Genomic DNA, 16175 nt, shown 5'->3' on the forward strand with positions numbered 1-16175 from the left:
CACACATTGCAACATGATAGCGGTTATACAAGGCACCGCTTAGTTTGTTAGTACCTTAAAAACTTGTGCAATTTATGACAAACGCCATGTAATGCTTTCTAATGCTTTGGATACAAGCAAAAGTTGGCTATAAATCCAATCCATTATATCATTACTTTACTAGTTCTGATTTAGTAAGACCTCCTAGGCAGCTCACACCCATTATGCGCTCTTTAGACCTCCTTCTCTGGCACTGGTTATATGGATTTTAGGGATATGACAGGAGTAACTAATTTCCCATTCTCATTAGAGCTCTTGTGTACTATATCACTTTCTCCTCTCGCTCTGAAGTGAGAAGCCAACCGGTCCCGGAGCCTTAATGGCGGATTAAAGAGATGCTCATCCCTCTGTGAGCGACGTCATTACCCCCGTGCCTGCATATGTGGGTCACTAACTTAAGCGCACAGCACATTATATGCCGAGCCAAGCCCATAGCCCACCAGATGCCGGGGACAAGGCGTGTGATTGTGCTGGAGAAAAGAACATTTTATTAGCCGTCACAGCTGCCCCCTCCTCACCCCACCGAGTAGATATTGCACTCCAGAGATTTTTCAATAACAATAGATGTCCTATGGCCGTTAAGGGGATTGGCCACAGGCCGCTTTTTCGGCAATTCTCTGTCCCTGTGCAAAAAAATGAAAAGGTAGAGTCGTCTTTCTATGCAATTTTCGCTGCCCTTTATCTTATAGCTATTGCGTCCTTGTTTTGTTTTTTTTCTTCTCATTTTTTTTCCATTCCTCTGTCTCCCATCTCTCTCTCTCTCATTTTCCCTTTCATCCCAAGAGGTGCAATTAAAGGGCATCAGGTCACCAGATTTTGCTGAGAGTTCTCCTGGAATGCAAATTAGGCTACTTCTGGCGACACAGGCTGAACCCTTCACCTTCTCTCTCATGGCGCACCTGGGAACCATTTAAAAGCAGTAACGTTTATTGAAAAATCCCAAGGGCTCTTCAAATGATGTAAAGTGCAGCCAGGTCCTCTTGCGTGATGGGGAGCGGGAGGAGGAGAGAGGAGATGGTGTAAAACCTTGATTTAGCTTGGATCGATGGCCCAGATGATGAAGCTCTGGGTATTTATTATTTAGTCCTGTGTGGTTGGAGGTGGAATTGAAAAGTGAAATAAACGTTTTATGGAGCAATTGGGGTCCATGGATCCCCTCGAACTGGTAGGGATTTTCTCAGAGTTTCACTGCCATACACCATTATTATTATTATCTTGTAAACAAAGCAGTGACTGAGATTCTGAAGGCATCTGCAAAAACAGCGTATTTGCCAACCGCTGAGAATGAACTCATGAGGGAGCGCACACATGCATGCATATAGACACACACGCACACACTCACACACACATATTGTCATCAGGACTGGGACTGTGAGCTGACCTTGAGCACCTCTTTCATTTGCGACTCCTCCTCTTTTTGTTATCCAGGGAACATTTTTATTAAAAGCATTCAACTGGGAGCCGCTCCCCCTAACAATTGCCTGCTCTCTTCTCCGCCCCCACATTAAACAGAGCATACAGTTTTCTCCCTCCCGTGCAATTACGTCCCAGAGTGCCTTGTGCCTCGTCTTGGAGGGAGCGCTGTGAAGGTTGGAGATAAGAGAAGGGGGGTGGGGGGGCACCCTCGTCATTAGGGTTAAACGAAGGGCTACGCAAATGGCACCTGTCATATTAGAGTCACAAGCAGAGTGAAGGGTTGTCACCGTCCAGCCACTTTCCATTTCTACCCCATCCATTTCTGAATCCCATGGGCTCCATCATGGTGTGGAAGATAAAATATATCTCCAAGGCGACCAGCGCCAGGTGACAAATCAGTATCTGGTCCCTCTCCCCCTGGAGAACACATCCCAGCCCTTCATTCGATATCGCCTATTTGTTGTGGAACCAATAAGGCTTCCAACAGAAGCTGTCAGCAGGGCGAATCGCAAATCATCATAATTGTACGCCATAAAACATTTTCTCTCATTCCCTGAATAACATATAGCACTGGGGGATGGGGACATGATTCACACACACTGTCATTAAGATATGTGAGTGTGTGCACAGAGAATAAGATATGTGCATTTTCCTATTTATTGAATAGTCCAAGTGGAGTTTATTCTTTATAAGTTGCAGTGCTGTAGCTGTCTCAGATATTTAGGTAGACGGCAGGCTAAGTCTTTACAGCAGTAAATGCATAAATCCATATTTCAATAATCTGAACACAGCATCTTATTTTAGTAAATCTCACAGCTCATACACCATATGTTAAAGGAAAACTTGCCACCTGTTCTGCTCCTCTCTTGAGCTCACAAGCAATCTTGCATGCCAAGGATGAAGTACTGCAGAAAACATTTAGGTCTATGTTGCAGCACAAATGAATACTAAAAATGCTGGGTTTTGTGCATATTTTACGTAATATGAAGTTACAAAAAAATATGAAAAACTGAGAATGTGACAATAACCACTTACCCCTATACCACTACTCATATACCACTACCCACTACTTTCTTTCTGGATCAGTGTTAACTCAAGGAGTGTAAAGAACAAAGAAGAAAGGAAATCATCCGCCCTTAATGCTGGGTGGATGCTGGAACATTTAAGGTGCAGGCAGATGAGGAACTTGACAGCGAGCCTCTGATAGTGCGCTCTAGGGGCGAACCTTCTGTCTGAACAGGTTTTGTCCCGCCGCATGTAATGACGGTCCTGGCTGCACAACTCTGCATCTGCTGGCGCTGGAGCAAAGATAACAGCCTGGAGATCACAGGCCCAAACAAGCTTCCACAGCTCCAGCACAACCCAACTGGGCTCGGCATTTGGCTCAGCGTGGGTTTCCACTACCTGAGGACCAACACAAAAAGCTAGCAGACTGAGCTAATGATAGAGTTGTAATAGCTTTGTTGGGTAGCAACAAGAGAACATGAGGGCGTTCACAATGGTAGCTGAAAAAGGCTAGGGGAGTACTAGCAGCCACAGCCAAGAGAGGAGAAAGACTCAGAGAAAGAATCCATTTAGATAACAAGTTAACAGAGTGAGGAAGCAGAGAGCATGACCTTTCCATAGTCTTTCATCATGTCAGGGATTTGCTGCGATCTGCATGTGGGGCTCCTCCTGTGCTGATGATGTCACCTAATATTCGTAAACGTCCTAATGATGGGAAGTATTGACGTGCTGCCAGCTCACACGGCTCTTTCTCCTCTTGCTCTTCTGAATCCAAACTACTGCGACCTGGTGGAGAAAGTCGTCTTACAGCAATGTAAAGGCAAACACAAGATGACGGGGCACGAAAATGGAGCCATCTTCAGTTAACATCACCACCCAATTTCTACTCTTCCCTCCTTGGATTGGAACCAAGTCCCCTCTCAGTGGGCATGACTGCATCATCCAGCCGCTCCACAGGGATTACAGCCAAGATGATGAAAAACTGGTTGCAAAATGTATGACTACTGTAATGATTCAGACGCAGGATGATGGATACAAGGACGAAGGTCAATTTGCTCCGTCCGGGTGAAGCCCCAAGCCCCTTCACGTTCTTCCCTCTTGAGCCAGTCAGCGCTACTGGAATCCTTCAACTCTGATGTTTATGTAATGTTTTATCAGTGATCAGGCTGCAGTGACGTAGTACTGGAGTCACGGGTTGGACACTCCGGCGATGACGTCTCAGCAACCTGAGACATGGCGTTTGGTGTATAGTAATCAGTGTTTGGCAGTTTTAATCACAAGCATTGCTTGCCAAGCTCTTAAGCTCATGCCGGTATTAAGGAGCAGATTTTGCTTCATTCACTTTTTTGAGAGACTATTAATATACTTTTTCATCTTTGCCTCATTGCAGCATGTCCTTCCATGCAGCCTAAATATTTTACTAGGCTGAAGAGTCTCGCAATAACTTGTCCTCCCCTAAGTGCTAATGCGTACGCCCATCTTTTCATCCATCATCTATGCTGTCCACCGTGACTTTTAGCAGACTTCCTCTTCCTCTCTCGTCAACTACGGTCCACATTTTAAATTAATTCCCCTCAGTCCAGTGTCTGTCTGGTGCAAAAGGAACATTTAAGTTTTTCGTGTCTCTCTCTTCATGCGTCTTTAACGTTCATCTAGTAACTCTTCCGATGCTGTCGTTTGTCTTCCTCTGAAAACAATGCTGGCAAAAAGCGATGTTCACGCAGCTCTCACAGTTGCTGTTGTTTCACTCTTTGCTCATTAGCAACCCACACAGCAGACATCTTTTTGCTCCTGTAGTGAGCGCCACACCTTGCAGCCTGAGAGCTAGCTCCAGGAGTGTAGTAAAGGCTTCTGACTGACTGGTAGAAACACAGGTTGACCTCTGCAGACTGCAGTATCTCTCTATCTCATGCACATGTAGGGCTGGGTGATATTTATATCAAATATCCCAATATTTTAGACTGAATACCTCAATATCGTTAATGTGATGATATTTTGGGGATGATTATTTGTGCTTTCATAAGATATTTACACATAAGAAAATGTTTAAAATTAGTAATGATCATTAGTAATCAGTAATGTGGATATGATGAGCATGTAAAGCCAATCATTGTTAATTTTACTCAGCCAGAACAGGCTAATAAGTTCAGAAAATTGTATCACTTTACTGTAATGCAGCCTTTAAGACCAGGAAGAAGTAACATTCAAGTTATTTCACAATATAAGGATAACCAAAATCCCAGAAGATATCTAGTCTCATATCACAACATCGATATTATATACACGCACACACATACATGCACACACACTGCACCTTCACCTACGCACGCATGCTCTCTCTCTCTCTCTCTCTCTCTCTCTCTCTCTCTCTCTCTCTCTCTCTCTCTCTCTCTCTCCCTCCCCATCATCCCGCACCATCGGTGTGTGCAGAAAATGCCTTTTCCCTTCCCGTGGCCAGATATCCATAGCAAATCGTGGCAAGGTGGGACTCCGGCTCTGTGGAGTGCAGACAGGAGGGCGGATGGCAGTGGTGTGACTCTTGATTCAGAGTGGCGAGTGGAAGGAAGGAGGAAGGGGTGGCAGAATGAATAAATAAAATTGCATGAAATGAATTCCTTCTGTTTAGTGTATCCTGCCGCAAGGGTTAGGAGGACTCTCACACGAGCTCGGCAGTCTGGGCCATACTTCAGAGGATGAGAGGAGGGGGGAGGGTAATGGTGCCAAGAGCCCCTGGCATTCCTGGAAGTACAAACAGAGGAGAGGGATGCAGAAAGAGACAGAGGAATGATGGAGCACTGAAATAGAATTTGATATTGAGTAATTTGTACAAGTGTTTCAAGTTGCCTAATTCACATTCCACTGGGCAGTAATGTCAGAAAGTTTGTATTCACCCTGTAATTGAGTGTGAAATTGCAGGTGTACGAGCCAGAATACTTTTAATGGACAGATAAGTGGTCAGCAAATGGACTGTCTACAAATTGATTAGAACAGTGGAATGCTTCATATTTTTTCCCCTTAATTTTAAATCTTCCACTCATTTTTTTGTATCAATAAACCAGCAGAGTTAGTTATCCATGAATGCCAGACGTTGTGGCTTCAGCGCATGATAGAAACCTGGGAGAGACATCGCATCCGGACAGGTTGTTTCAAGAGATTGGCACACGCGCACACACACACACACACACGCACACACGCACATAGCATACAAATCCCCCCTCACCCCAGGTTCTTCCTCTACCTTAGAACGCCTGTGGGCCTGCACAAATGATGCGGAGCGGCTGCTCTTTTAAGTCGGCTGGTTTAATTTCTCCAGTTGACGGGTGCTCTTCATCAATAGGTTATTCCAAGTCTGTTAAATTGGTTGGGCTCAGCATTACTCAGCTGGCAACTAGTGAGCTAGAAAGCTCCATGCAGATGAGATAAAGTCCGGCGGACAGGATGGCAGCGCTGCCTCGTTTCATCTCCAGGAGAAATGAAAGATGCAAGGTAGATTTCTATCAAGGTTATACCTGGATCCCCAGGCAGGAGAATATATGCAATATTCATCCTGCTGATTCTTGACCTTTTGACAGCAAAATAAGGGGCTATTATGTACAGAGAAAATTCTAGACTTGGATATTGATGTAGACGTATTTCGTACACTTTCTGAATTTAAGTTGCAAGTCCTTATGGAAGGTTGAATTGTCACTGCGGCACCGTGGTTGAGTGTCTTTATTAACTGGCTAATCACGGCCTCTAGCTTTAGTTGTCATCTCCAATCTGGTTTTGTGGGTTGACAGAGCATCAGATGTATGATCCCCCCTCCTACTGTGCTGGTGTGTCTATTGATCAATGCAAGAGAGACTTTTGGGAGAGGGGGGGGGGGGGGGGGGGTTCGATAACACTGTGTGCGGTGTGTAATCTCATCTGAGAGGCTGTCATATCAGACAGGGCTGCTGCACTGACACGCCATGCTCTCCCAGAGTGGCAAATTAGATTGCTTCAATTAGATTGACGTGTGTGCCGTACTAAGACTGGGCTTCTCTAATCGTGTCTGGACAGTGTGTATTTTGTATTTGTGTGTGATTGGATTCAAATGGCTTGTGTGTATGTGCAGATTGGCTTGGTCTTTGATACTTTGATACAATATATTTATACTCTGTATTAAAGCCTATCCACAGGCATTAACATTAAAACCTGTTTCCATGCTGGAAAATAAACAGTCTTTAATCTACAATTATCATCAAGAAACCAACTATGCAGTACACAGTGCAATGTCAGTTTCTCAATCTTTACACCAATTTAGAAGGAATGCTTGCCTTGAAAAAAAAAGTAATAAGGAAGGTAATTAAAATCAGCACCCATTAAAGCCTGCTGCATCAAAATATTAATTATACTGCCAAGGATGTAAATGAAAAATCGCTACTGTCTCTCTCTGATATGTATTTGCCTGTTGCCCCACATGACACGCAGAGATAAAACAGCGATGTGTGCGTTCTGAAGCGCTCCAGAATAAAGAGTCCTTGCTCTCCACGATTCTGGGAGAAACCTCCGCCTCCGCCTGCTCTTCTGCAGGCCTCCTAATGGAGCAAATTTATTTTGACTCCAGCTCTAATGTGCCTTGATCTATCAATTCTCTGTCCCTATCCAGTTCCTTTCTCCTTCCTGCCCGGCAAGTGCTATCGCGCTTGGAAGGTACAAAGCACCATTAGGTGCATCGGCTACGTCTTGTTTGTGGGGCGGCTCGACTGTGTGATTACCATAATGGTGAAAATGGAGAGAGAGAGAGAGAGAGACAGAAATAGAGATAGAGATGAGCTGAGGCAATCAGGGATGCTTGTCTTTAATTTTCCCCCTGTGGTCCATTGTTAGGGCTAACTAGGAGTAAAAATACAACTTGATGTTTTTCTGCCTTGAGGTCAGTAGTGAGCAAATTTGGCTGCAGCTCTTGTGCACACATGCTAAGCAATATATTTATTTGCACAATACTGGTAGCCATGGCAGCAAGGCAGTCATACAGACTCATCCCCAGAACTAGGAAGGATTCCATTCAATTCTATGGACATACCTGCTCTGTACAACTTTTGGGGAGGCAGACCATTCTCCAGTATTTGACCCGTCTCTTTACAGGGGCATCAGGCATTATCGAATAGTAGAATAGACTAGAGTAGACTAGATAAAGAAATGAGAGTGAGGGAGACAGGTCAGTTGTGGTGGGACTGAATCCATATTGTGTAGCAGGGCTGTATTTTTTTTTTTGAGGAGTCTGAATAACTACTTTTCTGGATTTCTAGACAGAGATACATTGCTACATTAGCGTTTTCATAGATCCTTAATGGTATTCTTTTTGATACACCGTACTCCGTCAAAACTTCTTATTTACACAGTTGGATATGAGTTCGTAGCAGGCCACCATTAGTGGTCCACCAGCCAGTGTCTGGTGTGTGTTTTGCCACTTCGCTGAGAGGCAGGCTGTGTGCTGAGCCATCCCACCCCCTTCTACCTCTTCCACTGGACTGGTTTAGACAGGGGTGATACATCAATGTCACACACACAGACTCACAAACACATGCACAAACACGCACACACACACACACACACACACACACACACACGCACATAAACAAACACAGCAATGCATAATCCTTCCAGCAGGGTCAGCTTTTCTTAGCCTTATGATTTAAATATTGTGTCTCAGTAAACAGGCCGCTCCAAACAGCTCTGTCTCTGTGGCTATCGGCTGCTCTTTTATGCTCTCTTTAAATAGGCCTTTTATTTTTGTCCGAAGGAAAAACTTCTGCATAAAGCTTCCATTTCAGAACTAGATGATGTGAGATGTGAGATTTGTGGAAGGCTCTAAGGCTCTCTGCGTTCATTGCACTCTGAATAACTGCATATCTGCACTGTTTTTGAGACTGTATCTTCTAAAAGGTTGAGGTTGGTTGGAGAATGTGAAATACATTACACTGCACAAATTGTGCAGTGTAAAGAGAACAAATTGTGCAGTATTGGTTTAAAGCAAGGATTGAACATTTCTAATGAGCCTCATGTATGAGCCCTTGTTCTGTGAAGTAATTGGCAAAACAGTGGTTTAGAATGATAATCAGCGGGATTAGTTTCTCACACTTAACATCTTGTACTTAGGATCTTATATGTGCAGCTGCAGAAAGAGGTCTCCATGCAAGTTCCTCCTGATAGTGGCACTGTCAATTTCTGCCTGCTTATCTTTGGACCCCCGCCAAGCACTTTGGGCCCTGCAGTCAGAAATACTTTGGGGTTTGCTGGCACACCTACAAACACAGAGGTCTGAAAGCGTATAACATCAAAACCTGGCAGACTGGAGAGGAAAGTGTGCATTTTGAAATAATATGTATCATCGGTTGGAATACGTCTAATTGATTTCCCCCTCCTCATCCATTATCGATATTCCTGGACTTGTCTGGCGTCTGTTCATCAAGGAGACTAAAGCTCACCGTTGGTATTGCTTCCTCCCAGAAAAGTCAATCTTGATTGATGGCCATGGCATTTCTCACATCTCTGTTTCCCTACCTTTTTTCATGTGCAGTTTGGTAACCCCACTTAATCCCTCTGCCTCTAAACTCACTCTCTCCCTCCATTCCGTTGCTCCATTGGCGCTCTCCATCAAAAGTCCACTCACCTACAGTCCTCTCCTCAGTGCAGTTTATCCACGGTGCTACCCATGTGCCTCGAATGGCAAACAGGCAGCTATCATTCTCATCACATAGACACGCCGGCTGCTAGCCCTGTCTCTCTGTTGCCAGGTAGCATTAGTGCTAACAAGACGCTCGTTGCCCTGGCGATTGATAATTGGACGCAGGCAACCATTGGTAACAGGGCAGCGTAATTAGTCTGAATCCCAAAGTCTCCATTGATTAGAATCACCTGGATAACGTCAGCGGGTTGCCTTATCGACCACATATATAACGTTTTATTTCTCCTGCTGTTGGTGCCAAGTCAGACGGCTTAATTACACAAGCTGAAATTAGCAATGTATACAACTGATTTAACTCTCCTTTCCCCAAGGGTGCATTGAAACACTCTATCCCTGAAATCTCGTTATTACGGTTTACACAACTATATTGCGCTATATTGCGTATTTAGACTCAATGGAATTCACAGTGGACATCTTATGGCATTTTAGAATATCAGCGCATATGTCGCATGCATATTGTATATGTTGGGTAAATGAAATTGATCTGAGATGATGTATCTGAATGATCCCCTGAGGGCTTAAATAAAGTGAAGCCTTGTTTCATTGAAATGAATAGGGAATGGTATATGTGCGTGTGGGTGTGCATGCATGTGTGTTTGTGTCTGTGTGTATGTGTGCAGCGAGAAATAGGGGAAGAGAAATGGACAGAGCGAGCGGGAGAGCGAGAGAGAGCAAGGCCAGTAATATCGTGACACACACGCGCATCGAAGTGAGTGATTGATCATGTGGATTCAGGCCGTCTAATGTAACCCACCTGACCCGCACTGACTGGCCTGTGACAGCCATGATAAATGAACATCCACCGGCCAACGTCTCACTAATGGCTTTCTATGTACTCTACATGCTTGCTCGCACGCACGCACCCGTACACGCTTGCCCGTGCACGCGCGTGCTCACACACGCATGCACACACACAAACACTGCCGCACTCTCACACACTTGCCCATGTGTGTCCTCAATTTTTACTCTCCCAATATAGATGCTGAGAGCACATATAGTGCATACACACACACACATAGTGCACACTTAGAACAGCAAGAATATAACTGACTTAAAACTTATTGTGACAAGCTCTGCTGGCTTAACAGGGGTTACTTAATATATTCATAGCATGTCAGCTGCTGTGAATATTGAAGTAATTACAATTTTCCCTTGCCCTTTTTCTACCATTTGCGGTGTTTGCCTTTTTAATCAGATTACTGTACAAATTCTGTATCTTATTAGACCTTGTTTATGAGAATATTTGATATACTTGTAGAGTACTAATCATTAAATCATGTATATACAGTATGTAGCAGAGGCAACACAAAATACTACAGCAGAATATTGCAAAATTACCTCACATTTTACATTTTGCACCTGATGCACTTAGTGTCTATGGATGAATGGATTGTCATTACACTTTTTGGGGCTTACAGCTCCCCCATCTATCTGAAGCTAATAGTAGATTTACTGTACCTTTCACTGACTTGAGCAATTTCATTTTGAGCAACTGAGAGGCCATGAGCACACTGCAGGTGTTGCACTGAACATGATGCATCATTCTCGCAATGAAATTTGGGGCTTCCCATTCATTATTGTTGGTCAAGTCATCATCTGACGCATCTTCACTTGGCAAGTAAACTACAGGGATCTTTATACATCTGCCGTCCTCTGTGTTTTATTGTTTCTGAATCATATTTCGTCAGTTAGATATTATGTCAGAACGCACAAAAATACAAACTGAGAAAGGCCGTCTTGTCATATATGCGTCTGTTTATGAGTATTTTTCTAAATATGCATAATAAAACCCACCAGTTACCCTCATCTCTTGACCCAGTGGCCCGAGAATCCCTCCGGGCTTCTTACTAGTATAGGTCTACTGAAATAAATAAGGTCCCTGTTTGGGCTTGGACCATGGAAGCCGAAGGAGTACACCATGATGGATTGATCTGCTCCTTCCCTCCTCAGAGTCAATCAATCATCTGTGCTTTGGTGCTGTTTTCAATAGGAATTTTCCACACTCCACTGCCTTGCCAACGGCCACAGATAGCTACCTCTGGGGTTGGGTAACTAGGGCTTTAGCTATCTGATTACACCCCCCTCTCGGTTGTCGCCAACACGATCTATCATCAAATAGAGTAGAGCTGCTCAGTAAGCAAAGCCTTATTCCACATCATATAGACTCAAAATGTGCATTACATTTAAAAATAGACCAGCTTCTCAATGGCTGATAAATGCCATTTTCTCACTCTATCACATATAGGCCTTTTTCTCATTAGCACAAACAGGAAGTCATGCTGATATATCAACATACATCCTGCACTACATATTAGGACACTGCTAACAACCCCAGCAGATGGTTTGTGTAGCGTTCTGTACATGTGTCTGGCTTCAGGCTAGCACTGTCCTCTCGCTGACAGTGAGAGGTGAACTGCCGTCGGGCTAAGCACAGCTGAAGTGGAGTTATTGGAGAGTGGGTGGGTGGAGGAGGATTGTGTGGTGATTTTGAGCTGAATAGTTGTACTGTCAATACAGGAGAAGTGCTAAGAGAGCACTGCCACGGCAGCCTCGTCCGGGCCTGCGTGCTCGGCATGGGGCCGCTGTCCAGGACTGTCCCTGTCTAAGAAATTACTTGTAGTGATGGAATGCAGCATTAAAGGCATTTTCATTTTTGTAGAAATCCGTGGACAGTGTTTTCTCTGCATCCAATACTGCACTTTACTGGGAATTGTACTGTACTGGAATTGTTTACGGCTACACCATATGGCGCCAATCATTCAGCCATGTCCAATCATTGATCTCTGTCCTTTGACATCCTTCCTGACCTCATCAACTAACCCATATAGCTGTGGAAGTGAGGTGAAAGGCCAGTGGTGGAGAGGGATTTGCTCTCGGGGTAATCATATAAGCGCTGGATGCAAATATATGGACAGCATGCCTTGTAGACCCTGATTGAAAATGAAAATCCTTGAGAGAGTGACCGAAAGAGCAGAGTTGGTTTAAACTGATAGAGAGGAAGAGAAAGTAAGAGAGAGGCGTTTGTTTGATGGTAAGAGAGTTTGTTGTCTGTTCTCAGTCGTTTGCACCACATTAGACAAGACAAATTCCAGCTGCCCACCATGTTGCACAGTCTGATCAAAACAGTATAATTTTTATGCGAGACAGCAGGGGTCTGCAAGAGCGAGCGAGAGAGAAAATAGCCCCTGCGCTCTCTAGCCATTTATTTCTTTTTTTATGTTTTGTTTTGCCCAAAGGTACGGTTTCTCATTTGCATATCTAGTAAGCTTTAGCAGTGATTCCTGATATGAATCAAAGACTTTGATGTCCCAGGTTACTGCATGGTTACATCAGATCAATCCAGCCATCTGTACATTGGGCTGTGTTCAATGATCAACATAAAGTTTTTTTTTCATCACTTTTCTCATTTAACCAGGTCAGTTTACACACTATTGCATTTTCCAGTAATTGTCTACAATGTGAGGCCCCCAGCACTTTGATTCACAGCCTATTTAGTCACCATTTCTTGTTATTACACTTTCAAACTGTAATTTGCCTTTCAACTCTTTTACAGTAATTCATTAAGGATAATGTTTATTTTTCCTTTGTGCAGAGCTGTGTCTGTTAGGTTCAGCTGCATTTGCATAATATTTGGTCATATGAGGATGAAAATAGCCACGCAATCTCACGTAAAGCCACCAGAATGGAATAAACACCTTTTAGCATTTCTCATTTAGGTTGTAAAGGGAAATGAATAGCTTCAAATGAGATTCATCTCTCTCTCTCCCTCTCTCTCTCTCTCTCTCACTCACTCACTCACTCACTCACTCACACACACACACACAGACTCATAAAGACACACAGACACACACATACCTGTACACGCACAGACAGACTCACTCACACACACACACACACACACACACACACACACACACACACATTCAGACACACACAGGTAAATGCAGGGAACACATACACTGAAACAGCTGCTGATGTTCACTATAATCAATGTTTTTTTTTTTTTCCTACAAAGGATCACAGGTTTGGTTGGTTGATTCTTAAATGACTTCACTTTCATCTGCTTTTTAGCTGATGTTTTTAATCTCAGAGAGGAGGTGCTTTTCATCTGGGCCACACAAAGCTGTTTTAGTATTATCATTCAACATCACTGCGGCAATTACAGTAACTCAGCGTGTGAGGCACTTTCATGTTTTGCTTTGCATCATAGAGGCTGTCAAGTGATGAAGACTGTTGCTAATCAGAACATCACTTGAAGGCTGTAGTTTGCACTTATCCAAGTACTTATCTGCCTTCTAAGTGCACTCTCCGTTTAACAGTAAAGGGGGTACTTGTAAACTCAGGAATTTTGAGCTATTTGCTGTATTTTATTACTTTCCATCCTTTTTTAAATCGTTTAAAAACTGTAAACTTTGACGTATTTAATGTAAACGCAAATGTGCTCTTAGCATTATGGAAAATTTCTGCAAAGAAAAAGCCGTCTAGGTGATTTCCATCACTAGCGAGGGAATACTGATGGAAATAGCCTAGAATCAATGTGATACACTCCATTTGATTTGTTGCCAGTGTGTATCTGCCCCTATACAAATATACCAAATATAGAACAATACAACATGCTGTGTTGGCATTTTATCAGCCTATAACATTAGCAGAACAGCTTTACTGAGCCACTTCTCTCGTGCATTTCGCAGGTGGTCTGAGAGGAGCCTCCATCATCGACTCGCTGGACACGCTGTACATCATGGGACTGACTGAGGAATATAATGATGCCAAGGAGTGGGTGCAGACCAGCCTGGACCTAAACTCGGTAAGGCCGTGCAAGCTCACTTTTCTCTTTTCTAAGTGGACAGTTCCTCTTTTTGTCAGGTCCAATAACCGATCAATGGCCCCCAAAATAGTATTACCCCCTATAAAGATTGCCATAACTCACTTACAAGTCTCCTCACTTCATGGGCAAGTCATGGGCAACCGATGACCTAGCATCAGACTCGGTCAGACCCTTCTCGGATTTGCATAATAAAGTTTTCACCAGTGGTCTTGCGTGCTGGATTGATTTTAAGCTGCGCTATTGTGCTTTAAACCAGAACTGTGTCCACTGAGTTTGACAGTTTGCCAAAGCTGGGGACATTCCAGCGAGAATCAAAAGCTTCCTGTGTGGCCACTGGCCACGCTTTGTTACTGTGTGATGGGATTCTCTGCCTCTCTCAGAGGTCTCTGTGGGGCGGAAAATGTGATAAATAAAAGAGAGGGAGAAAGGGAGGGGTGGAAGGGATGTTTTAGATAGATAGAGAAATTGAGGGAGAGCGGAGGCAAAAAGAGGCCATGGCCCCTTCATTGAGTGATTCTGTAATAATACGCTTTCGTTTTGGGGTCTGGAACAACTGAGGTCTGCCAGTTCTGATATTATGAGGACTGAGCGAGAGCCAGAGAAGGTGCCAGCCGGGACAGGCTGTGTGCTTCATCACTAACAGTCAAGTGCAGGCCAGTTTGTCAGTGGCTGTTTAAGTTACTCATTAAGAGAGGTCAGTTCAGGGCCACTTCTCACTCAAGTGAAGCACCGGTTGGAAGAATGTGCGGTTTACACAGTGCTGTGTAATTACACAATGCTTACAAACCTGACTATGTCATTGTGACTATGTCAACACTGTAGATGCCAGACTATAATTAGAGCAATTCACTGCCTGTCTTGACAAGGTATCAAATGTGTAAATTTTGGCAAGCTTTGTTTGCTGACAAAATTTTGCTAATTTCAGCAAACAATCACTCCATTATTTCTACTATGGAATATGATAACCTCTTCCAATTGCAGAGAAACTGCCATAAAGCTGAACGCAGGTTCATAATTTACGTTTGTTAAGAGCAGCTCACTATTTATAACGTGGTGATGAAGTCTACTAGACAAGCCTGTTTCTCTGGAATTATTTCTGAAAACAAGGGTAACCAGAAGGTAATTTTTTCAACAACTGATCGTTTGATCAATCCCCCAGTAGTCAATCTTGACAGTGAGTCCTATAATTTGCAAAGTATTTTCAAGATAAGTTTTCTGTCATCTGGGCAGTATTTCATCAGATCCCTGCATTTGATTTTGATCTTTCACATGAGACAAATTAAAATCTCATGGATTCATTTGAATGTATTGACCTACCTGATACCTGATGTAAGAATCCTCAACGTGTTCGCTAGATCCCCCCCCCCCCCCCCCCCCAAAAAAAAAAAGAGCATTAACCAGCTGCAATTAGCAATTAGCAATTAGCAAGCAAGAGTTTTAACTAAAACTAATAAAAGGGCTCATATTACTCCAATCTGTGTGCTTTCGGATAGATTTTAAAATGTATTATTATTTATTTAAAGCACTTACATATGTAGCTGCACCAGATTATTTAAAGGAACTTTTGATAGCATATAAGCCCAGCAGAACTCTTAGATCTGCTGAAACTGGCCTTCCCTTTTTACCACGTCAAGAGACGATTTGGAGAGGCTTCATTTTCTTTTCATGCACCCAGACTTTGGAATCCACTGCCAGACTATGTCAGGAACATTTCCTCTGGAAATACTTTCAAATCTAGACTTAAGACATATGTTTTTCACATTTGCTTTCAAATGAATGTACTGTATATCTGTCAATCTGTTTCCTTTTCTATTTTAAGTACTTCAGCATCAATACCCCTTCTTTTATTTTCTTGTAATCGATTTGTTTAGATTGTAATGCTTTGTATTCTGAGGAGCACTTTATTCTTATTCTTATTCTTCTTATTATTCTAATTTCGGGTTTCTCGCTTAGAAAACAAGCCCTCAGTCTTTTTGGCATGAGTGGCATGGTGCACATGATGCCCTCAACAGTTGCCAACCGCACACCATTTTGTGGGAATAGATGTTGCCATGCCAACCGTCGTACACATGTATTTACACCATGGGGGTGCAGCTCCAGGATATAATAAGGGCTAAAACACACATCGCACTGTGTTTATGATGTGCTTTTATCCTGTGGTGTTCAGTCTCATGC

At 43.3% G+C, this 16175-nt stretch overlaps 1 protein-coding gene across 2 annotated transcripts in view; it reads left to right on the forward strand.

Moving 5' to 3' along the window:
- The window catches only part of LOC139932772 (mannosyl-oligosaccharide 1,2-alpha-mannosidase IA), a 165558-nt gene that overhangs the window by 82751 nt on the left and 66632 nt on the right, over positions 1-16175 (forward strand). For both annotated transcript variants that reach the window (XM_071926658.2, XM_071926657.2), the window contains exon 3: positions 13864-13979. In XM_071926658.2, coding sequence (XP_071782759.1) covers positions 13864-13979 — 116 coding nt within the window. The remainder of the gene's footprint in view (positions 1-13863; positions 13980-16175) is intronic.

This window comes from Centroberyx gerrardi, chromosome 12 (genome assembly GCF_048128805.1).
Source record: "Centroberyx gerrardi isolate f3 chromosome 12, fCenGer3.hap1.cur.20231027, whole genome shotgun sequence".
NCBI classification, from domain to species: Eukaryota; Metazoa; Chordata; class Actinopteri; order Beryciformes; family Berycidae; genus Centroberyx; species Centroberyx gerrardi.